Source organism: Etheostoma cragini, chromosome 8 (genome assembly GCF_013103735.1).
Source record: "Etheostoma cragini isolate CJK2018 chromosome 8, CSU_Ecrag_1.0, whole genome shotgun sequence".
In the NCBI taxonomy this organism is placed as follows: Eukaryota; Metazoa; Chordata; class Actinopteri; order Perciformes; family Percidae; genus Etheostoma; species Etheostoma cragini.
The window spans coordinates 29,696,870-29,722,886 of NC_048414.1; the positions used below are offsets into that span (position 1 = coordinate 29,696,870).

The 26,017-nt window shown below is 41.3% G+C and overlaps 1 protein-coding gene across 4 annotated transcripts in view; it reads left to right on the forward strand.

Moving 5' to 3' along the window:
• zfpm1 (zinc finger protein, FOG family member 1) overlaps positions 1–26,017 on the forward strand; it is a 124,468-nt gene that overhangs the window by 56,005 nt on the left and 42,446 nt on the right. For 3 of the 4 annotated variants that reach the window (XR_004657565.1, XM_034878660.1, XM_034878659.1), the window contains exon 3: positions 2,906–3,043. Coding sequence is in view for 2 of the 4 variants with exons in the window: in XM_034878660.1 (XP_034734551.1) it covers positions 2,906–3,043 (138 nt within the window). In the remaining 2 variants the exon portion in view is untranslated. Of the gene's footprint in view, positions 1–687; positions 836–2,905; positions 3,044–26,017 lie in introns of those variants that run through there. The other variant, XM_034878661.1, reaches the window with a different exon arrangement.

Below are 26,017 nucleotides of genomic sequence, written 5' to 3' on the forward strand. Positions count from 1 at the left end.
CTAGTACTGAACACCAGGACATTTTAATATCCAGTAAAAAAAAAAAAAACTTTAGTGCTCTCTGATGAACAAATACTGCAATGGAGACAATTCTTTCCATCTCATAGATCTCTTTTTCATACTTATGAGTAAGCATATACACAGCTACTGGATCTGTGATGAGCTAATATCTGTCCAAATCCACCGCAAGAGTCTAATCGAAAATAGTGCATTTGTTATTGATAAGGTGGACACCCACGAAAGGGTACAGCTGGCTTTTTATGCACTTTTTCTAACTTTAAACTACATAAAAACATTATTACTCACCAGGCGTTTACCTGAATCTTATTCATGGCGAAAAAAGAATGGTAGCACAATTGTATGAGAAGTGGGGACAAATTGATTTTTTACCCATTTAGGGTATGATTTCATGCAGTTCTTATTGTTGATAGAGATGATCTCTCTGACAGTGTTGGTGTTTCTATACCCGGAAACAAGTTAGTTCGGGAAGGCTGCTTTTAATCATGCTCTCCATTTCACAACACTAACTGCATGGCTGCGTTCTAGCCCCTATAGAACTAATTGATTTAAACATGCACTTAGAAACACATTGCTCCATAGTTTGTTTTTAAAATAGTTCCCTCATATATCAACTGAAAAGTCTGCGTCAAACATTTGGTTCACTTTAGTTTGCTGTGTCTCCGGTGAAAATGATTAGACATTAATAGTGAAATGTTTGTGATCCGTTTCCATGCATTCAGCTTTTGAGTCACCCTAACCCTTGGCCTGATGATGATGATGATGATGCAAGACCAGAGAACACGAAGAGAGAGATCTTCAGCTCAGATAGCCTGAGGTGCTGTGATGTAACTATTAATCTAATCTAACTAATCACGAGTTCCGCTAATAGGGAGTGACCTGGCAGTCTGATGAAGCAGCTGATACCAGCTGCACAGGCAAAGTTCAGGGTTCACTTATGTACATGATGGATAAACGCATCATATACAGTAAACGCACGTGCGAACACACACACACACACACACACACACACACACAGATCTCTTTGATCATTGAGTGGGAGGCTCTGTAATCTTCTTGATCAATGGCAGGGATATTAATGCTGATTAGAGGAACACAGGCAGCCTCAGTCTCTGCCAAAGGTGTGACAGGACGCGGCGATGAAGGGGGAGGAGATGGAAAGATAGAGGTGAAGAGTAAGACAAAGGAAAAGATGAGACCTTCCTACAGTGACGAGAAAGAAAGGAAAGGATGGTGGGCATAAAAGAAGAAAGAAAATGGATAGAAAGAGAGGAAAAAGAGGCAAAACTAAAGGTAGAGAGTGAGGATGTGTTTGATGAGTCTTTGATTCTCCAGAGTTGCAATGAGAATCAAAGGAGTCCATCTCTATGGCAAGGTGCTGTGTTACACAGCTCAGGTAATCATTTCACTGCTGACTTTGATCAACAGACAGGAACAGCCACTGCCCAGACTCTCTCTCTCTCTCTCTCTCTCTCTCTCTCTCTCTCACACACGCACAAAGGCGCACACACACAGGCACACACACAGGTACACACTGTATTTATACACACGTGTTGACACCAGTGGTAGAATGTAACTAATTTCAGAAAGAAATATTCTACCTTTTGCTCAACTACATTCAAATAACAGTTTTAGTTACTTTACTAATTAAGATTTGCGCAAACAGAACACATTTAGTTTATAAAATACAACAATATACAGGCCAACAAGTCCAGCTGAAATGATTGGACAATTTAACACTTTTTATCGACAAAACTGTTTCGATCATTTCGATCCACTTTCTAAAGTGGGAGGATTTTTCAGCATTGTGTACTTTTACTTTAAATCCCTGATGATACTCACATACTTTTTCTTAAGTAACATTTTCAATGCAAGACTTTGACAACATTTTTACAGTCCTCTCAGTACTTTTACCCAAATAAAGGATCTGGATACTTCTTCCGCCACTGTTTGACACGCACACACGCACGCACGCACGCACGCATGCACGTGCGCACACACACACACACACACACACACACACACACACTCTCATAAACAGACATGCACACACACACACACACACACAGACAAACACACAATGCTACCTAGTCATCACCTGCCGTTAGCATTCCATTGACTCCCATTCATGTTGCCTTCACTCTGACAATGACTAACTTTACATCTGAAGCATTTAAAGACTCTGTCTGTCCGTGGTTTATTTTGAAAGAAACAAAAAAATGGATAACAGGCTCCGTTACCTTATAGCTGACGTTGTGGCTCCATAGCAGACGTTTTTGTAAAAATTGGATAACTATTGTGTCATAACCATAGAACTTACCATTGTGTTTAGGTTTAATTACTAATGTTAAATAGCATGTTAGTTAGCAGTAATTAGCCTGTGTCTATGTTATTGTTAACTAGCATGTTAGTTAGCCGTAATTAGCCTGTGCCTATGTCAATGTTAACTAGCATGTTAGTTAGCAGAAATTAGCCTGTGTCTATGTTAATGTTAACTAGCATGTTAGTTAGCCGTAATTAGCCTGTGTCTATGTCAATGTTAACTAGCATGTTAATTAGCAGTAATTAGCCTGGGTTATCTCCTAACATATACCTACCTCTCCATCTCTGCTGATTGGGAATGATTGAGATTTCTCTTGCACAACTACCAGAAGACTTCCAACTTTCAGACAGGTTGCTCACGTCACATCTACGTCTTCCAGCTCAGTTGGAGGCTGCACAGTAACGCTCAGCATCACCGAGAACGAGCTTCTAATAGACTTCACTTGTCTTTGTTGAAAACAACAGCGTCACATTGTCCATTTCTTTAACTGTCTAGGGTTTCATTTGTAGTCAATAGTATGTGTAAGTATGTTTTTAAATGTGACTGTTTGTGTTGTGTATCCAGAGCCCAGGAAAAAGGACTCTCGAGGAGGCCCCGACGATAAAGACGAGGATTCAGAGGAGCAAGGTCCCACACACAGTGGCGGGGAGGAGGAAGAGGAAGGAGAGGAAGAGGAGGAGGTGTTACAGTGGAATGGTCCAGGTCAGTGCACTCACAAGGTTTCTGGGCACCCAGTTATTATGTCATTAGGTGTTTTGAACTAACGCAAACCAATGTACTGACACGGAACAAAAGTGAACCGGGATTCTTGGTCTGAAGTCATTTGAATGATTGCTCTTACTCACAGAGTGTGAAAAGATTTAGTTCTTTGTAACTGCACAGGTAGCACTGGTGACAAATTCATAAAACGGTCCCATACTGTGTCAAACCACACATAATGGATTGGTGAGCAGTCATGTTGAAAGGGTTATTTGCTTTTAAACTACTACCTGCACTACGCACAAAAAGGACATGTCCAAGGTAAAGGGGTCTTACTAAGTCCTGTAGTCAATTTCAAATTGAAAAGAAATAGCTTCCCGGCCTCACACCTTTACCGAAAGCTGCAAATTTGTCATTTTATAAAGTCTTGCTTGTCTACATTTGGAGACATCCTGCGGCATTACACACTCTATAACAACATATAATAACAATCTTCTACCAGACACTGATCAGCCAAGACCTAACCAGCACAGACAGGTCAAGAACTTAGTGGGAGACAGAATTGGAGGTGTCCCTTATTGAGGAATTCTGGCAGTCATGTCCTCTGAACATTCATTGACTGTGAGACATAATCGTATACAATTTAAAGTAATACACAGGTTGCATTACTCAAACGTAACAGTAAGCAAGATGTGTTCCAGTGTATCAGATTAATGTAATATGTGTAAGAATCAAGAGGACACCCTCACACACCAATTTTGAACGTGCCCTAACCTCTACTTATTCTGGTGTTTTGTAATTGATTTCTACTCAAAAGCCTTCAACCAGCAGTAGAAACCCACCCCCCTTGTGGACATTCTGGGGTCTACAAATGACACTGCTTTAAACTCAGCATGTCGTGTATTGTGTTTATGGAAGTCTGATGATGTGCCTTCATTTTAAATGTGGCTAAAAGAGCTTTGCAAAGTCCTCCATCTGCTCAGATTCAGTGTTTGATAGCCCGTGACCCGTGACACCAAGGTTTTGATCTGATGGTCTGATGGAAGACGTGGTGGGAGGAAGGGTGACCTATATTGATAATGTAATAATTGTGATTTCATTCGGAATTTTCCTTCTCTCTTTTGACTCTTTTGCTCTTTGTCTCTTAACATAAGTCTTGATATTTGCTACGGTGCCTCACCATAATGTATTCAGAATAAGCCAAATTGTATGTTCTTGGTTGCTGCTGTGATTGTTACGACCTGGCCCGTTGTAATGATGGGCGTAACATAAAAAGGATGAAGGTGGAGGAACCAATACATAAAGGGAGAGGTCACAGAAAAAAGGAAAGGATTTTTAATTGACACAACAGCAGAATACCAAACACAAAAAGAGCTAATGGGTGCTGCCTGTATAAACAAAGATATTCCAAAAAAACTAAAAGAGCACAACACCCACGCAGCGGGGCAGACGGACGGAAACTCAGCGACACCCTGGAGCCGCTAGCGGACGGCGTTTTTTGACAAGCATGATTACGCTGGCTCGGTTCTCTCGGACAGCGCCGCCGTTACCGTTTTTTTCCTCCTCCCTCCCCTCTCCTGGAAGGATTGGGCCTGGAGACGGCGATCGACGCCCTCCCACTGGAGCTCTCTCCGTCTCCTGAACGGCCAGGGGCACCGCCGAGTGGCCTTCCCCTTTGCCTCAGGCGGCCCCAGCCTCCATCGCCAAAGCTCTCTTTGCTGATCTGCCAGATATCACTAGGAAGGCGGCAGACTGGCCCAGCAAAACACCTGGCTCCACATGCCTCAGCTGCCCGCGGCAGTTAGATGCTAGTTAGGCGCCTCTACGGCCCCATAACTCCAGACGGACATTTTTTTGCCTGGTTTCCCTCTGCAGTGAAAACCGGCATCACTCGGCCGGCAGGCTGCACGAGGTTGGAGAACCATGAGAGCGGCCCCCACCTGGTCCAATCTGCCTCCCGAGCCACCCAGCAAGCAGCAACGACAGTGGCAATGACTGGACGCGGGATCGTCTGTCTCCCTCTTTCGCTGAGAGTTGGAAACACAACGGCATGTTTGAGGGCCACTCCCTCCCATCTTAACAGCCGTTTTTCCCCTCAACCAAACAGCCGTTGTTTGCTCCGAACAACGCGCTGATATGAAAGTCATTCCCCACACAAGCACACATGAGGCCGCTGCTGCAAGCGGAACGCCACGGCCTCCTCATTGTGCCAGCAGCGGGAATGTGCACCCACCCATTGTGGATAACGCCGCTCAGTCAACCCCCTCCCCATGGCGTTGCCGGCGGGACGAGGGACACATTAACCCGGTGGCCGCTCCCGCCCCACACGGCGTTGACCGGCCACTGCCCTTTTCGAAAAGCCCTACCACAGGCTGTGCAGGACGAGTGATCGTGTCGCCCTGCGACGGGGTGGGCTCTGCGCTCCCCGCTAGCCATGCCGATGAACAACACTCAGCGGAGCCATCACAAGCGGAGCCATTTCCCGCGTCGGAAGAACAAGGGTGTTTTAATCTTGCTACTTTCTCACCCCGAAGGAGTCAGGAGGACTGCGTCCCATCCTTGACCTGTCACAGTTTTATCGATACATTATGGAGCGCCCCTTTTTCCACATTCTCACCATCGGGCACGTGTTGTAATGTGTGGCCCACCACGAATGCTTTACGTCAGTGGATCTGAAAGAAGCTTACTTTCACGTCCAAATCATTCCCGGGCACAGGAAAACGCCTGCGGTTCTCCTTCTAAGGCCTAATGTCTGCGGCACACACGGTGGTTCCCCTGGGTCTCCTCCACATGAGGAAAGTCCAAAGGTGTTTTCTTTGCAAACAACTCGATGGCGAATGCTCTCCATCCCTCATTCCCTCCGGTCAGACCTGGCCTCCTCCCCCTCTCCTCCCCCCACATAAACTACCTGGAGCTGTCCACGGTGTCTGAAAGGCGGACAGGCAACATCACGGCGGCAGCGTTCATAAACCGCCAGAGCGGCATACGCTCAGCCCAGCTGTTGCATCACACTGTAGGGGCACAGTCACCTGCTGTCTCTCAAAGCAGTGTAGGCCTGTACGCCAAGGTTTTTTGAAACAGGCGGCCAAACTGATGTCGAGAGGGGGGGCCCTCCCACAACAAGTGGAGATCGAATCCCACTATTGTTCAAATGTTATGGAGCAGGTTCGGGGAAGCGGAGGTGGATCTGTTTGCTCCACGAGAAAACACACAGTGCACTCTGTTTTTCCTTGAGAATGCGGGACAATCCTCCCCCTGCCGTAGACGCCTTCTCCCAGCAGCGCTGGCCAATACGTATCTTGACGTATCTCCAAACTCTGTTGGCTAGCGATATGGCTCCATCTACAGTCAAAGCAAACGCAGCAGCCCTCTCATCCTGCCAGGAGGGCTAGGGTTAGAGGACAGTTTTTGCCTATCCCCTGGTGAAGCGTTTTCTGAAGGGCGTCAAAAACCGGCTGTTCGCCCCCTCACCCCCCAAGGGGACCTTGCTCTGGTACTCCGGGCTCTGGGGAAGCCCCCATTTGAGCCTCTTGCAAGGGCTTCTCTCAGAATGCTGTTGCTAAAACTAACCCTAACCCAATAGCGTAGCCCTTACAGGGCGAAGCCTATACGAAACAGAACGATAGTTATGGAGGCAACTCCAGATTCTATGAGTATAGGCATAGCCTTCTAAGGCTTCTCCGGGCCACCTGCTCCTAGAACATTAGTTGAAGAAAAAGCTGATGTTTTGAGAGACGAACAACGGGTCCGCGGTGTACATATACAGTAAATGCGGACGTAGTTGAGGCCAGTGCTGGACGCGAGGGCGGGAAAGAAAATCCTCACGACTGCGCATGCGCGAAGGGATAAACCCAATAGCTCATATACTCATAGAATCTGGAGTTACCTACGTAACTGTTGTTCTCCCAGTTATCAGTCCCACATACCAGGCTGTTGGCAGGCAATAGCTAACTGTAGTGTTGTTAGTAGACTACACTTGACTATTGTGGTTTATTCAAATCCCTTTTTTATTGAAAGTACCTTAATATATCTAAAAATCTAATTGTACATACTGCTGTCTCTTCACAACTCAACTTTTATGAAATTAAACATGAATCTTTAGCAACCAAATGTAGAGACCACTATATTACACAGAGGATATACATATTTAACGAGTGATCAGTTTACTTATTTTAGTTTGGAAGTGTACATTTCTTAATATGGTACGGAACAGTGTTCTACAGTATTTTCCATATCGAGGGCCCAACCCTGCCAGCAGTCAGAACAGTGATCGCATGTTTTGACATGGCATGACAGCATTTTAATCCCAGGTCACACGGGTGTGCATGCACCCCCTGTACTGAGGTTCAGTCCTTGGCACAGTGGTCTGGGTTTAATTTCGTCCAGCAGCCTTTCGTTGCATGACCCCCCCCCCCCCAAAAGCACAAAATAATGTGGACATGAAAACTACGGGATGGTTAATATTTAAGGTTAAGAAAACACAACAGTGGCAGCGGGCTGGCAGTAGCTCAGTCCGTAGGGAGTTTGGTCGCTGGTTCCCTGTCCAGCTGTCGCAGCCCCCTCACTCTCCATTAGTGCATGTAGGGGTAATGAACATGTGTGTGTATTTCACGCCTGTGTGTAGTGTGTTCTAACAACAGTTGTAATTTCCCCACTGGGGCTCAATAAAAAGTACAAATTCTAAAAGAAATAACAGAACATTTTTGTGGTAAAAAAATAAAGAATCAGTCTTTGTCATTAAAGTTGAACCTGCTCCGCCCCCATCCACCACACCCTTACTTTCCATGTTACTAGGTTAGGAGCACTGAATATTGGCATTAAATGTATATAGTGTGCCATATTCCTAGAGATACTGGGATACTCCAGTCAACATGCCATCCTTTAACCAGCCATATATGCCCATGTTTGTGTGTCTGTGTTCATATGTGTGTCTTGGAGAAGTTCTTCTGTGTTGCTTCGTCTGAATGTCTTTCAGGTTCTGTTGTTTTGTCCTACTGTTTCCCACGTAGGAGATGTGAATGTGACAGACCCAGTGAGAATGTATTCAAGTTGTAACAAAAACACACATGCGCGCGCAGCCTGAGAGGAGATAACAAGTAAATCGCCATAATTTTATTATTTATTTCCTCTCTTATCGAGGTTTGTTTGGTTATTTATTTCTCTCTGTTGTCTTCAATGAGTTAAACAATGCAAGAAGATTAGCCCACTATCTCGCATTATTTCCTTTTCAAGCTGCACACGTTTTATGTATGTGCATTTGCGTGTGTGTGCGTGTACGCAGTGTTTACTGCGTGTATGTTGTGTGTGTGTGTGTGTGTGTGTGTGTGTGTGTGTACGTGCACGTGTATTTTAATTCCTATGGTGGGGAAGAGAGGATGTGTTCATTATCGTCCTGTCCCAGCCTTGTCCCTTTAACAGTAATTGGAGCGATATTAATTGCTGCGCAGTGTCTGGTTGATGGTAGCACCGTGATGCTGCACTGATAGGGCCGCTGTTCTTTTGTGTGTGCTTTTTCTCCCTTCCTCTCCTCCTCACAAACTAACTGCTGGGCTGAGCGAGGCAGAAGGATGGAGGAGGGGGGAGAGAAAGTAAGGGAGAGAGATAGCCCCTCTATCAGCTCCAGAGCAGGCGCTGTCTTTATCAGGAGCACGATTGGCAAAAAGGAAACTTTGACCGGTCTGAATTTTTCTCTTATCGTCAAGCAACCCCTCCCCTTCTCCACCCCATCCTCCCCTCTCCCCCCCTCACTCCTTCCTCCATCCATCCACCTTCTCCTCCTCTGGTCTCTCCATCACCACTAACAACCACACTAACAGCCCTCCCTTCTCTCCCCCCTTCCCCTAACAGCATATATCTCTCCCTCTTTTTCGTTCTTCTTCGTATTTCTTCTTCTTCTGGCGTGTCACAGTGGGACTGGAGTCACTGCTAATGTGCTCTTGTTCATACAACATCTTCACTATGTATCACACATTTTCCATAAACAGATGAGAGGAAAAGTGTGTATTCTGGAATGGAAATAAACAGATTTTTTAAATCTCCTCTGGGAGTGTTGGCATTCCACTCGTTTCTCTCTGTTGTTGTGACACTTCTGCTCCTGGGTCCAGAGGTTTTCTAGCCTTTAATCTTTCAGGGTTTGGCTTTAAGGCTAATCATTGTGCCAGCGGTCCAGTAATGGGGCTACAGCCTGTATGCATTACACCTTGTCTGTGTAACTTGCTATCTATAATAGCATTTATTTCTTTTCAATTTATTTTGTCTTTGTTTCCCATTTTAGATTTGTTTGTTTCTTTACAAACATTTGGAAGTGTTTCATGCTTGACTGAAACTTTTTTGTTTTTAGCCACAATTAATAAATCCTACTCTCTTTGGGACCAACACCACTCTTAAGCCGATATGTCTTATTACTTATAGTATTTGTCACACTAGTGCTGAAACAACCACTGGGGTACGCAGTGTAGCACTGTTGATTGACAGAAAATATGGATCAACAGAAATTTGAAACATTAATTCATTGCTAAACTTTTGCTGGTTCCAATGTAAACATTTGCTACTTTGGTCTATATTATATCACCAGTGCAGTGCCTGTTCACGTAAGGGGGGTTCACTTCTCTGCTTCTGATAAATGTATATCTCTATATATTCCTCAGACCAGGTTTTTGTTGTTCAAGATACCAATAAGCCCAGAATGCTCCTGAACACACCTCCCTGGGCGCACAGATGGCGCGGGTTTATTTACCATTTAAACCATGTGGGCGCTGGCCGGTCTTGAAATAACAGAGACCCTTGTGTATGTCTGTGCGCCGGCCCAGGTGCTGCAGGGCCCAGAGGAGGGCTCTGAGACTGGCTCTGTGCTGCCCAGCTTCTCTAAGCTTGTTCATCTAAAGAAGAAACTTCTATTTGTTACAGTTAAACGGTACATTCATTTTTTCATGTTTCAGTCTTACTTGTGCCCTTCTCTTTTGTCCACATTTGCAATCTATTCTTTTTCCTCATCTTTCTCTGCTCACTTCTTCACCTTTTCTCCATCTGTTTCTCTATCCCTCATCTTCGTAATACCTCTATCCGTCTTTACCTCTATCCATCATTGTATACCCCTTTGTTTGTCTACTCTCTATCTCTACTTATTGCTGTTTTCTGCCACAGTGTGGGAATATAAAATATTATGTATGCACATTTATAAAAGTCTAAATTAATTAAATATGAATCTCCTAATTATATTTCAACAGTAGCAAAATATGATTTATTCTAGTTTGAAACACAATAATCCTAGATATGAAAATTTTAATTTCCCTTTCCATGCACAGTTTGTTTTCTAACCTAATGATAATAATCGCTTCATTTATTCAAATATTTTATTCAAATAATTATTTCGCAGTCACTATTGTTCAAACAGACTGATATTAACATGAAACAGAGAAAACAACAACAGAGCATTTTAATTCATCCTCTCTTCCAGTTTTTCTTTCAACATTTCAATCTGTCCCCTCAGTGTTTTTATGTCAAAATTCCTTAGTCATAGATGGTAGTCAGTGCTTTTCTTTTTGTGTTTTTACTTCCAGTTTCTGCCAACAGCAGCTATCAAAACATTGGCTTTGGGCCTTCCATTGATATGAAAGAAAAAAACATTCAAACTAAAGAGATGATAAAGTTGGAATGGATTCAGAAATTTTCAGTTTTCTTTCTCCAATGTGTCTTAAAACAATCAAGATTGTGTGTGTGTGCGTGTGCGTGTCAGTTTGATGAGGGTGTGGCGGTGGCATGGTGTCTAGGTGGGAGCTCCTTCCTATCAGGGGATGGCATGATATGCTAAAGCCACCATTTTAATCTACAGTGTGTCCACACTGCATGATATGCAAAATAAATTATGAAGAGAAGGAAGAAAAGAAAAAAAAATATCTTTTGAATGACCTTGCAGGCTGGAGGATTCAATATTTCCCCCCTCGCTGCTTAAAATCCTTGATATGCAAATTGCTGTGAGAGTAATCCCTTGTCATTCGCTGGCTGGCTGGCTGTCCCCACACGTTCTCTCCTCCAACACTGTGTAGAAATCATTGTCAGTAGACATCCATAAACAGTCAAAGCTTTTTAATCCAAGGAGATGAACAAAATAACTGAAACATTTGCTAATTTATGAATATGAATTAGTACATATTGATACTAGGGATGTGACGAAACACCCAACTGACGATTCAATACGATTGACGATATGGTTTCCTCACTATTTTTGATGAAATTAGTGAAATATATTCCTTTATTTATAGAAATTGTGGAAAACAGCAGATGTATTACCCTCATATTAAAAGTGCAACTGGAATAGTATTTAATTTTAATTACAAAGAAGCTAAAAAAATTAAATAATAAAGAAATTCTTGTTGAAATGCTAGATGGCTGAAAGAGTATTTTACAACAACATTGAACGCAACACAAGCTTACGGAGCCGGACCCAAACACAACACTACGTCCCTCACTGTAGTTTAGTGTCCACGCTGTGTCAAAGTCTCCTCTGGCTCTTTGGCTGCGGACTGTTGGACATCACAGTGAAATACAGTCACACTGAACACCGTTTAGCTCTCAGCATTTTAACCATGTTTAAGCCTGCTAACGTTTCTAGCTAACGGTAGGCTAACGTTACCTGCTATATGTTAACTAACGTCACACCTTAGGCTGTTGAAAAGTTGCATTGTGATTGCAATAAGCTGAGAAAAACAAATTCTGGTCAGGCCAATCACATTGTGTATAGAGTTGGTGGGCGGGCTTAACATAGGGACGGCGGAGTTACAAGTTGCGACAATTCCGTGTAGCCGGGAGGGCTTGAGACAGGAGGTGTCCGGCTGCAGCCACACCCTACTCCGCGACTCTGGAAGACTTGGAGCTAAACTCCAAAGTCCTTCTTAAAAAAGGAAGATGTGTTCGCAGTTTAAAGTTGAATCTATCAACCAGCAATGTTCTGGTTGGTTGGAGCGTTATCCTATCGCGTGCAGAGGGAATTTGAACGACAAGCGTTTACCCCGCCCCTCGGATTGCGCCCCGCCAATGGGAAGTTCCCAAACCCAACACCTGGATGATGTGGGTCTGGCAGGTCAGGCTAGACAAAAGATGCACTGGCACCAAATCAATTATGTTTAGGAGATTTGAAAAATTTCAAAAAGCAAACATCAACTTTTCAGCTTTAGCACCAAATAATCTCTTTATTCCTGGCTCTGGAACACATTTGGGCATCACTATACAGTCATCATTTGTCAAGAAACCAACCCTAACCCTTGAATTTATACATTTTAAATTTTGGTTAGAAAGAAATAGCTTTTATACTCTTATACTGATAATAAGTAATAACTAGAACTGCACGCAGTTTCAAAGGGGTCCAAGCCTCCCTTTGCCAGTCGTCCCCAGCGACCCGGGGAGAGCTCGAAAGCGGAACCCAAAGCGAACTACAGAAGCTTTGCTTGGTCATGAAATGTGCACACAATTACGTAGCAAAATTCTTCATACAACAGGCTGCAGCACCAGTTTTATGCGGAGAAGAATAATAATGGAAAATCTTAGCGAAAACAATAGGGTTCCACAGCCCTGCTGTGTGAACCGCGTATCGCTTGCGATTACTGCGGTGCACGCATCCTCGGGCTTGGACCCCTAATAACTAAAGTAATAATTAGTTTCAGACCTACTCTTAACACAAGGTTAGGAATCTGTACACTTTATGTTAAAATACTAAAACATTCTTCCATAAATGTAATCTTTCAATTTCTGTTGAGCGTTGTATCCCTCTGGTCTGAATTCCTTCAAGATTTTACAATCCTTTTCGCTGCGGTGAATGGTTATTATTGAGAAATTATTTGGTCTATTAAACGTCAGAAAAAAGGGAAAAAGATTGTCTTAGAGTCCCAAAGCCTCAACAGACATTCAAATTGGTAATTTTTCTCATCACAAGAAGATCCCCATCATTTAGAAACTGGACCTTGGGAATGATTCAAACATTCTTTTTTAGTCCTTATCCTCTTTTTGTTAAATATCTATCTTTTAACCTAATATTTTTTAGCTTATATTTTCAAAATTAATTTATGCTTCCCAAGAGCAGGAAAACACTGTCAAACAATTGCATTGGCAGCAGTGAATTCCATCAAAGAAATTGCCCTTCTCTTCCTTCTTTTCAGCCTTCTAGTGTATGACATGGATGGCAAAGAAGGTCCGGGATTTGCTATCACACCCCCCACAACTTGTCTACTCCAGGGAAGCCAGGCGAGCGAGTTTTCCTGCTTGCCCAGCACTCCTTGCCCCTTATCCTCCCCAACAGAGTTATATAAATTACCTCAAACAAAGCATTGTAATGGCAGGCATGATAACGGTTATTATTATTATTATTTACTGTGTGTGTGTGTGTGTGTGTGTGTGTGTGTGTGTGTGTAGGGCTATCATACAGAAGTTAATTATAATGGAGCGTGAAGACACACTCTATGCGCACACTATCACTGCTGAGAGTCTAATTTATTTGGGTTGAGGAATGAGAGATGTTGGCTGCGTCACATTTGCATACCGTACATAGCGACTATTCCCCCCCCATTGAAATCATCACAGACAGCACAAGGTCCACCCTCATCACTTTGTCCACATGTGACAAGACCTTTGTTTCTCAGGATGATCCATCTAGTCATGGAGGGCTGAATGTAGCCACCGAAGGATGAGGTGTTTTTGTAAAAGCTCCCAGTTTTCTATCTCTTTGTGGAGCTAGTCATACAAATCCAGGACCTCCACGTCTCTAAATGGTACCATTCCAGGAATCCATTTTATTCCATTATTGCTTGGCAAACACTTGATGCAATAAGTTTTAATAAGTGTCACTTTTATACTGTATCATCATTATTATAACTCTTACCCTAAAACCAAGTGGCCTATAAATAAACAAATTCAATATATTGCATTTCAATGAAAACTTTTGATTTAAGAATCTACTCACATTTTGATGAAGTTTGTGTTTCCCTGACAAATAAACTGTGTTCAATATCTGTGTTTGTTGCATTTCTGTGTCGTATTTAGCATAGAGGGCTAAAGGAAGAGAGAAAGGTACTGGCATGAGGGAAGAACAGAAAGAATAAATGGACAGGTGTGAAGAAGGTGAGCGAGGGAGGAAGACCAAGAGAAGTGGTTTGGAATAAAGAAGTACGATATTGAGTTTGGAGTGGGGGGAAGAGGGGGGAAGGGTTAAGAATCAATGAGAGACAGGGTGAGAGATTTTAAGAGGTGCTATTCAGTAAGGTTAAGAGATAGAAGGATAAGGGAGATATAGTATGAAGGAACCACAGTCGGGCTGTCCTATTGGCTCTCTGGGCTAAATTATGTAACACGTCTTAGGGCTTCCTTTAAGGAATTGTTGTGCTGTATTCCAAGTTGGGTTTCATAGTGTTTTAAACCCCTAATTTGAAATAGACCATACATTTCTGACAGTTGTGGAGTGACGGCCCAAACTACAGAACAAGTGCCAAGTTGCAAGAAACACTGGTGGAGAATGAGATGAAGGACGGAGGAGTAGAAAGGGATTATTTTGTTTTCATATGGTATATGGTGTCAGGTTAAGATAACATAACAACAACAACATGAGGATTATGTTTAAAAATAAATTGGGTGACACTGATTGTTCAATAGCTAAAAAAAATAATATTAGGGCTGTTAAATCTAACGTGTTAATAACAAGTTAATGCAAATTACCATTAACGCCACAATTTTTGTTAACCCACACACGTGATTTCGCTCCATAGTCGTAGACATTGTTGCCAACTTTGCGGCTTTCTCGCTAGAAATAGTGACTTTTCAGACCCTCTTGGCGACTTCTAGATATATTCAGATATATTCCAGAGAGACAAGACTGCAGAATGGGAGTGGGTGTTCCAGGTCTTATAATACATCCGTGACTAGTACTGATGGCTAGCAGAAACAAAGCTCCACGAGCCGAAATTGATAACTAAAAGAGTCTTTTGAATCAGAGATGCACAGAATGAGAAACATTTCTAATTGCAATTATTTTGACTGATATTGCGATTACAATATGGTTCACGATATTGGAAGTATTGACGTTTTTAATATCATTATTCTCATTCATTGAAAAACATTAAAATTAAAAATGGTTGTACTGTGATTGTTGCGAGGATCTGCACCAAACGAATTATTTTCTTTAGTCTGTAGGATAGGATTTTTAGGCCGGAACGTCTCTGCAGCGCCGGTTTTACATTTGATCTTTAAGAAATATTCCGCCCCCTGCGATTTGGATGTTGCACTAGTTCATATTGCAATTTTGATAAAAGTTTGATGTGCAGCCCTACTCTCCGGATGGTTCTCTCCACAAGACTTAAGTGATTTGCATGTGTGGTGGATTAGAACTGAGGAGTAGTCAAGTCTCAAATACCACTTGAGCTTGAAAAACGTGAACAATTTAGAACAGATAAAACATGTGCGATTAACTAGGACTTAACTAGGACAATAATTTGGTTAATTGTAAAAGTTTTAAATCATTTTGCATCCAACCCTTCATTTTCATTTGTTCAATTACCATATTACACTGGCATCAACTGTGAGCTCCTTTAGAGCAGGACTGACCCACATCCACCCATCTCTCACACACTTAGACATGCTGTACTCTCGTGCTCTTCTGTCTAACCTTCCTCCATATCTCCAGCCAACAGACTGCTGTGTCTCTCTGGAGGAGGGTGTCCCTGCAAGCACATTGTCAATTCCACCTGTCAATCAAAAGGTTTTGGGATGATGATTGGTTGTCATGTGTCCAGAGGGCTTGTCTTGTCAGTGAGGCTGAGTTACCGCAGAGTACAGTCTGCAGTTTGACATGAACTTGTTTTCATCCCATGATCACACAGCCAAAGAGAACTTTTGCATGTGGGTTAGCAGGAATGTATGTTAGACTTAATGGATCTGTAATTGTGTATCTATAAACAATGACATCACATCAATCCTAATTCTCTTAGTGAATTTTGATGAAAAAGATTCATCAGTTTTGGTCAATCAGACTCTTCTACTGCAGCACAAACTAGCTCATATATAATGAGAGCAATCTAAAAACAACGCATGCAAGATAAGGCTACGCAATTTATTGCAATTTGATTGAAATATGGACTAGTGCAAAATCCAAATCACAATATTTGTTTATGGCAAACAATGTGTCAAACCACTATAGAAAAACAATTGTTTGGTATTGATCCTTGCAAAAAACACACACAATAATCACTTACATTCTTTTTTACATTTTTATATTTTTAATGAAAATGAGAACAATGATACACAAATGATCATTCCCTCCAGTATCATGAATCATATCGCAATCACAATATTAGTTAAACTAATTGCAGTATATTTTCCTCATATTGTGCAGTGCTAGTGCAGGAGAGCGTGTGCAATAAAAAGTTACTCATGTCCTTGGGAGCAGAAGCTCAGGAGGAGCATTGGAAGCCAGCATCACCCTCTGCCACCATCACCCACTCTAGATCTACACCATATTCTGACAGACACACACTTTTCCTTCCTTTACCATCTCCTCTCTCCAGCCGGTCTGTGATGCGTCACTCCCCTCCTCCATGCCTGATGATTGATAGGCACGAGGCCCTAATCTTAAGGAACATTTCTCCGTGCTGTCCGGCTGCTATCAGCCAAGCAGCTCCCATACACCCGGCTTGTGAGCACATGGAAGGCCTGGCTCTGCTGGCGGGACTGGACATTGGCACGCTGATTACCAGCCTATCGGATCCCTGGCTTCTCCTACAAACACTGCACCACAACCTACCATTACTCTCACACACAAATACACTTAAGAACATCTGTATTTAACTTGTCAGTTCGCCCCATTTACCATAATGGTAAAAATATAATTCCTGGTGTTGGTTATGGGAACAATCTAAACTTCAGTGAGCAGCATTTGCGTGTGTGTATGTGTGTGTGTGTGTGTGTGTCTGTTGTTTTGTAGTGTGTTGCGCTGTACCAAATGGACAGCTTAAGAAATGAATGCACTGTGAATCAAACTGAGACCGCACAATAAAAGTTGAGGAAAGGGAAAACTAGGACGTGTGTACAGCTGCGAAGGCGGGGTTATGGGACTTCTAGACTTTCAATCAGGCATGTCTTCCGCAGCGGACTACTGGCAGTTACTAGTCTTCGCATATTTGAAAGGGAATAACTTTTTACTTTAATTGTAACTGTAAAATCTGAACCAGAGAAAGCTAGACTCAGAAACACAAAGTGTTCCATTTGAGTGAGCTAGCGGTAATGTCTGTCTCTGCAGTGGTGTGTGTTCTCCTGTTGGTGCATGCTGGGGGGTAGCAAGCCTCTCATTATCTAGGAAGCCTCAGGATAGGATGCTCAGTGTCTGTATTGTACTGATACTGTGGCTGATATAAGAGACACATATAACAAACTTCCTGTTAAGTAACTGCAACATTAAATGTTACTAGTATATCATACATATAGATTAAAACTGCAAGACTATAGACTGATTAATGTGGCTCAAAGTGAGGTATGAATACAATCCTGATGACTGACAAGCATCATAGGTTTCTTTTTAAATGTGTGATGTTAGGGATGTTAGAAACCACTTGTAAGAATAGAGCTCTACTTCTAGAGGCCGCTGGCTCCCAGTGGTCAGCTAATTTAGATGAAGTTCTGTTAAACTGTGATAAGGTCCGTGAGCTCAGATCACTGTTAAAGGGACAACCTTTTGCAGCGTATTATTTTGAATCAACCCCACCTTCTTGTCTTGTAAGTCTTGTTACCGCCAGCTTTGCATATTTTTCTGCTGGTTTTCAGGCGAGCAAGTACTGTAGCACACCTCTATGAAAGACTTAACTCTTTTTTCCCCTTTTTGTCTTTTTGACCTAAATATGTGCATGCATGTTTCCATTTTACTAAACTCATCTGCAACATTTTAAAGGGTTTGTGCCGTAATTTAGGTTGTGGCTTTAAAAATCACCTACTTTTGCTTCAACTTTAGCTACCTGCTTAACTAATACCAAACACCGATGTAATGATAATCTTTTAAATGATATAATTAAAGGCCTGACCCCAAATTGAACCACTGTAGGATTTAGGACCAACAAAATCACATGATTGCTTTTATTTTCTGTCTTTAATAAGGACAGAACATCAACAAGATATAACTAGCACATAAGCACACTCATGTCTCCCACTTACTGCTCATTTTTCCCACCTTCATATCTCTTCCTTATCATCCTCTGTCTCTTTCTCTCTGTGTCCTCTTCTGTATCTCTTACTCACCAGTTTCCTTCCTTTATTAGACAAAAATCACTTGTTTTCCCAGGCCTAAAGGGAGTTTTTGTGTCTACAGTTGCACTAGAAAAGCCTTCTGAAGTACTTGCTATATTTGCCGCATGTGCCAATGTAATTTTGACTATAAAGTCAACTGTTGGCAGCATGCTCTATACTACTCCACTGGGTGTTTTCCACTGAAACTTTCAGCATTACAAAATGTCTACAAGTACTTTAATGGACTACAAGTAGACAGAGACAATGTTTAGAAAATGAATCACAACAGCATGGCACCCTTTGGCCTACTTTATAGAATGCAGCAGCAGGGAAAATAAACCCAGATATGTGTAGGACGGATTAGAAACCATAAAATGAGTTTCCTTTTTTCCTTTCAGTTGTTACCATTAAACAGATGTATTATAAGAAGATGCTTTAGTGAGCAGTATTTATGTATTCTTTCTAGATATGGAGTAAGAAACAAAGAATGGCTGTGTTTTACAGCCCTTCTCGTGTTCCTTCTGTTTGTTCGCTTCACTCACCGCTCTCTTCTTGCTCTTGTCTGTTTTAATTGATGAACCTCTAAATGACCCTGAGTGTGTCAAGCAAGCCTATCACTCTTTAACTTTTCCATGTCTCCTTTTCCCCGGCCCGCACTGCCGATACCGGCCTGATTGAAATGTCCTTTTTTCAACGGGAGCCAGAAGGAGTTGTTAAAGTAGACATGAATTAATGATTGAATTAATTATCGGAGTCACATACCCTACAATTAATTTTGTGGCTTTGCCTCAGTCTTTTTTCCTCTCCCTGCCTGTGCGTAGAGAATGTCAAGAAACATTTTCTAATTAATTCATGTGTGATTATCAGGAATAGTTTCTGGAAGGTCTCCACTTTCAATTTGTGACAGGCTACAGCGGAGGAGAGAGAGAAGGCTGCAAGAGATGGAGGTGGGAGTGTATATGAGGGAGCAGCTGTGCTTGGGAAGGATGTGCCCCCTCACACACACACACACACACACATACACATACACACACTCGTGCGCTTAGATTTTGTTTTTCTCTCAGACATACAGTTTCACATTAGAATAACTCCCAAGAATTTCTTCTCTCTCCCTGAGTCATGACTCTACAGTCAGCGTTGTTTTTCTTTAAAATGAATGTTGAAAATTGTTCTGGTTTTTGAACAGTTTTCTTCTCAACATAACAATAGAGAACGCAGACTTCTATGTTTCTATAGGTGTGTTTGACATTGTACAAGTACACTGCAAGAATAAGAGACAAAAGTGTGTTGTATGTACCAGTTCAGCATAAGCTATAAGATGTCTGAGTTAGCCAGATCAAGGAATTTAGCATAACCAGTGTTCTTTTACAAAGTACAAAGTTCCAGCGACCGTAACCTAAACCCAAGTAACAGAGAGAAAATTCTAAAACCTTGCTTGTGGTCAAGAGAGGCTGCATTCTTCATCACGCTCCACAGCAAGAAAAAGACTGATGGAGCAACAAGTTTATAATTTTGGCAATCTTTCCTGAAGTAATAATAATAATAATAATACATTTTATTTAACAGCGCCTTTCTGAGCACTCAAGGGCGCTTTACAGACATTAAAAGACAGATACTGGAAACAGAAAATGTAAGCAGTTATAACAAAACAAAACAGGAACAGTGTATTTACAAAAAAGCAAGCTGGAGCAGATTGGCTTTGAGTCTAGTTTGAGTCTAAGATTTGAGTTGAATAACAGCTTTCAGTACAGCTGCAAATGTAAAACTTGTCCCGACTTTGGTACTACAACAAAAGATCATGGGGTTGAGGTTGGATTACAGTGGGCTACTACCCCAGGGCCCAATAACCATTGCGAGTTAAGTATTGTGATGCTGCAGAAAAGTTCTACAATCAGATCCCAGAGAACAAAGAAAATACCTTTGTTTGGTATATATCCTTGCAAATATCACCCTATAATCTTTTTTTTTAAATTTGATTATTTTTCAATGAAAATTCGACTAATGACACAAAAACGATCTTTTCCCTTCAATATTGTAAATCATATTGCAATTGCAATATCAGTCCAAAAATAATCACAGTCAAATATTTTCCTCATGTCGTGCAGCCTTAAGCTCATGTTGAATTTGCTCTGGCAGATGCGTGTGCTCACATTCTGAATTAAACAGATGTCCAGCGGCATGAGACATGCAGTGCCAGTCACTTGCGATGGGTTCTAGTTTATTATCTAATCCTGAGACCCTGTCTTGAAGAAGGTCCCTTTGTCAAAATCTGGTCCAAAGACTTTCATTATTGTAGGTTTATGCATATATGCAGCACTTTTCTAAAAAAAAATGTTTAAACGAATTACCACATAGCAAATGTGAAGCCGTTGTAATATTCTAGCATTTAAAAACTGTGTGCATTGCAGAGTGGGAGTCAATAGGGACTCAGCAGCGCATTGGGCCACTGAGGGACCCTGTGGTTAACCACACTAACACCCATTCATGGCGATACATGTGGTCATTAACATGAAATAGATGTATTCTCTTGGGACAACGCTCAAATGATTTCATGACCCTATGCACATAGCGTTTTAGACCATGAGATATTGTGTGTCACATTAGCATTTTGACCCGATGGTGAAACATTTAGAACCACAGACTAACAGTAGTTCTAACATTAGTGGCTGAAACTGGTTTACATCATTTTAAAACCCATCTGTCTTGTAACTGGTTGGCTACTGCTGGACTCACTTTCTTGCGTTCAGAAGCACTTTTTATTTTTTTATTTTTTTATCAGCAATAAAAAAACTCCCCACCAGCGTTCAGGTGATTGAACTCCCAAATGAAGTTTTTGCATGTGAATGTCAGCAGCATCCTTTGCATTTTTTTTCTTCAGTGAGCAGGAGGAGGTGGAGGAGGGCTCATCTCATCAACAGGAGCTCTGTCACTTGTTCTCTTTTCACCCCTTCGTCCTCTGAACAGAAAAAAATGCTTTTAGTTTTCTCCCCCCCATTTAATCTTTCTGCGCATATTTGTGAATTTGCATGTTTGATTCTTGCTCTTTTCTGGTGGTGTATGCATTTTGTAGATAAAAGTTCAGCAGTGCAGTTAAGAGAAATTAGTTGGGTAAACAGTGGTAAATGTCAATGATAAAGTTCTGTTGAAGCTCATCTGATTAGCTTGGCTACGCAGGTGTCTTATCTTGCCTGTGCAACAGAGGGTAAAATGGAAATGATTGCGTGGTCCTGAGCAGTAGATGCCTATCCCAGAAATGTCTATCTGCCGCTGAGCCGAGCCTGCCGGACTCCAGGGACCCAGGGGTGCTGCATGGAAGATCATGGAGAGCGAGACAAGAAAGAGAAAAGGAGGCACAATCAGGTCTTGGTTGTTGTTAGATTGAGGCATTTTATCAGGCAGCATAGATGCTGTGAGTTGTCATTAATATGTAATGCTGTGTAGGATTCGCAAATACAACTTTTAGACTTTTCAAGGGATTTACCACAATAACAAAACATAGGTGGGAACCTGATCAATTTCTTAGTGAATATTGACAATCAAAGTTGTGACACTATAAATTAGCAGGATATCAAGGGCCGCACCAAATTAATTATTTAGTATTATGAGTCTTAAATAAAGCAAAATGATGCGTATTATGTATGAACACTGAAACCTGCCATTGCTTTGTGAAGAAGAATCCTATTAAATGTTGGAAATATATTTCAAATCCCTTAATGAGTCTCTGCAGATTTTTAAAGATTTGCAAATACTTGATGAAGTAAATACAGTTAAAGTATAGTTAGAAAATGTATATCTTAACATCAAAAATAATGACTGGAAAATCACAAATAGTCCAGTTAAAGCTGCATCATTAATATTTTGAATGTGGTCAATGTAACAAATTATTGTGTAATGTAAAATAGGTCCACCAACCAAGTCACATTACCTTTTTTCAAACCAGTGTGATGAGCAAAAACCGCAAAAAATAGAAATCTTTGGAAGAAGATAGTGTCTGTTCATGTAGGAGCCTATCACTCATAGCAAGTAGCTGATAAAAAAGGTTTTCATTGCCATCATTTAAGTGTACAAAATGTATTAATTTAAAGGAAACAACATACACATGTACTCATAAATCAATAATGTTGCCTTTAATACTTCTCTGGCTCTGTAAAATTGAGAGTGTATATATATATAGTATATAGTAGCTCATAAAAAACAAAAGCTGTCATTAGTTTTACACGTTTCTCCACAAACTAGTGCAGTCGGTTGAAAGTGTGTCTGTTTGGAAAGGGCCGATTGCTGGGCTGGTGGTAGAGCAGGTAGTGCTGCTTGTAGAATACTTCAAAACCCAATTTTACCCCATAATGACTAACCGATGACCCCAAATGATGTTATGAGAGCTAATCAGCACATACTGTGTCTGCGTTCATCAACCACCACCACTGATGTGTGTGTGTGTGTGTGTGTGTGTGTGTGTGTGTGTGTGTGTGTGTGTGTGTGTGTGTGTGTGTGTCTGTGAGAGAGAGAGAGAGAGGCCTTTTTTTCGCCAACCTTATTCAGCACAACAGTCGTGATGGTCCCTTCCTTTCTGCTTGTGCTCCAGTAAAAGTGAAGAAATGTTAGTTTGGTATATCCAGCACCGTGCAGGTTCCTTCCCCCCAAACATAGACACACACACAGATCTGTCTCACTTTATTAGATAGGTAATAAGAAACCCGTTGTACATTTGGCAGATATAATTAAATTGTCACATCATGTGTAAACATAGAACACAGAACCCCATATCGTGTAATGTTAACTACAGTATTTGTCCTGTGTTTCCCATGAGTGCTAAAGAGAGAATTGTAACTGGAGGCGCTGGGATTTGTCATTTAGCAGAGGTTAAACCCCACCTATTAGTGTGGGGTCGGAGTAGCACGCAGATAAAGATTTCCTGTTGTGTGGTGTCAAAAAATCAATAGCTCCGTGGCGATGTGCTCATTTGATATCAACAATAGTCTTTTTAAAAATCAATTAGGCCCAGATAGAGGAGAATATTCTGTGTTGGAGTTCAGTTCGGAAAAGCAGTTCTTTTTCCCTTTATTTCTCATTGATATCCAACCAGACAGGCTGTTTGTTGAGGCCGCTTGTTCCTATTGGATGACAAATTATGATGCCCTTATGCATGGTTATGCATATTGTTTTTGCATTGATTCCTTGCACACCATGCTCAGTTGGCCTACACAATGTTTGACTTGACAGTAATACACACACACACACACACACACACACACACACACACAAATATTTTACAGACTGAATCAAAAAATGACTGGATACCTCTCATGAGGGTTCCTAGACATTTCCTTTTAAGTAATCAACGTTAAAATACTCTTGGTTAATAAAGCACTGAATGATTTATAGGTAACATGCATTTCTGCTCTTCTGCTACAACCTCCCTGAAGATCTGGAAAGGGTCTTTTACTGCTTAACGAAACATGAAGAAGCAGCATTCAGTTTTTTGTGCACCACATATCTGGAACAACCTCCTAGAAAACTCAAGATCTGCTCCAACCCTTTTTCTCAACTTTCTTGTTGGCCACTGACTTTTATTAAATCAGATGTTGCACTATTTATTTATATTTTGCACTGCAATGTTACTGCACTTTAATTTTTATTCTCCTGTTTTATCTCATTAATTCTGTTGGTGCATTATATTGTTTTCATTTTGCCTTGTGTTTCTTTTCATAATGCCTTGTATGCTATGTAAAGCACATTGAATTGCCTTCAAAGGAGCAATAAAAATTAAAGCTGCAACCAGCAATGGACGGGCCCTCGCTAAACTGCGCGTGCTGGGATTACTGGCGGACGCCGCTCCTTGCGACCATACATTTGCGCGACACTCAGACACTGCAAATCGTCATCAATGAAAAGGGAACTGCCTGCTGAGTTTAATGACACCTCACAAAAGACTATGTCATACAGTTCGATAACTGTGAAAGGGGCGTGGCCAGCACATATGGGCGGGTCAAACATCACTAATGAAGAAGGAACTCTCTGCTGAGTTCAATGACACCTTACACAAGACTAAAGGGTTAAACTATTGGGAAAGGGGCGTGGCTTAAGCATAGGCGGCGGAACACAACATTTATCTTTTAACAACTTTTTATCGTTAACATTTTTAGGTCTACTTCCTGTTGCCACTAGGGGCCGTATGACATTGAGCCAATATTGGTGTGTATATGTTGTCAGGGGTGGACTCTGATGAATCCGGAAAAGTTTTTATTCAATTGGACAATGTACACTCAAGTTACACCCATTTCCTGTTTCGATGGCAGAACGCACAAAATGGCCGCCCCGCCACTGCCAAAAACTAGGACAAAAAGCTTTTCTTTTAATAACTTTTCATCTTTAACATCGTAAGATGACACACACCAAGTTTGAAGTTGATCGGATGAAATCTCTAGAAGGAGTTTGTTAAAGTACGACATGTAGAACTTTTACGACTTTTGATATGTTAAACGCACTGCACGGGCTCAATTTTTTAAATATTGAATATGTTAACTCCTTCATTCACTTGCCGGGAAAAAGAAATAATAATAATAATTCTTTCAGTTTCCAAAGGCCCTTTGCCGCGGTTGGCGCTCGGGCCCTAAGAAACTCGCCTTGCATTTTACAGACCATATCCATCATGCAGTTTTGATTCAAACAGTTTTGATTAAGACTAAATGATCGTCTAATTTGACACACAATCATTTATACTGTTGAAGTGTTCCAGTGGTGTCAGTCTGACACCACTGGAACACTTAACAGTTAATAACAGTTTTTGCTAAATTCAAGATTGAATTCTATTTTCTGTTATCGCTCTGGTATCACGTACAATACCTAATCCTTTATTTCTGTTCTGTAATTTACAGAACAAAGCAAGGTTTAGTCATTTACATACACACAACATGTGAACATACTGTAAATCATGTTAAGATTAGAAAATGAAAGGTGACCAAAGTTACTGCCATATGGGACAAATACTAAAATATGTTACAGTATGTGGGATACTGGAACATATTTTAGTTTTCAAAAAAGCACCCATTGTGAAAGTAATAACTAGGGATGAGCGAGTACAGCATTATCTGTATCTGTATCTGTATCTGTTTACCACATGAATTATCTGTATCCCGATCCGTACTCGGACTGGGCGGGGCCTAAACCGGAAGTGGGCAGATTTAACCCGGAAGTGGGTCGGGTTGTCTTGAAATGGGGGGGGGGGGGCTTTAACCGGTATGTTATTTTAAGCATGCAATTGATATGGGTTGATCAAAAATTGTTATATTTATTGCTGATTAGAAAACTATTTACATGACAGCATCAGCATTGAGTGTCATTGGTGTTGTCGTGGTAAAAAACAAACTATATAGGCCTACAGTATATAACAAGTTTTGCAACAATAAATACAGCAATGTGCTTGCAATTATTAAGTAAAATGTAAAACAAGAGTTTTTATACTCAATAATATAACTTTAATTTTTAACTTTTAATTTTTCTATGATCAGTGTGATCATTTATTTATTTTTGGTTCTTTTTTATTTTCACACTCACAGACAAACACACTCAATTGTGAGTGTGTGTGTCTGTGAGTGAGTAAGAGATACAGAGAGAGAGAGAGAGAGACAGAGAATCAGAGAGAGAGACAGAGAGAGAAACAGAGAGAGAGGGGGGCGGTGGGTTGGAATGTGTTTGTGTGTGTATCTTCATTTGTAATATTATTCA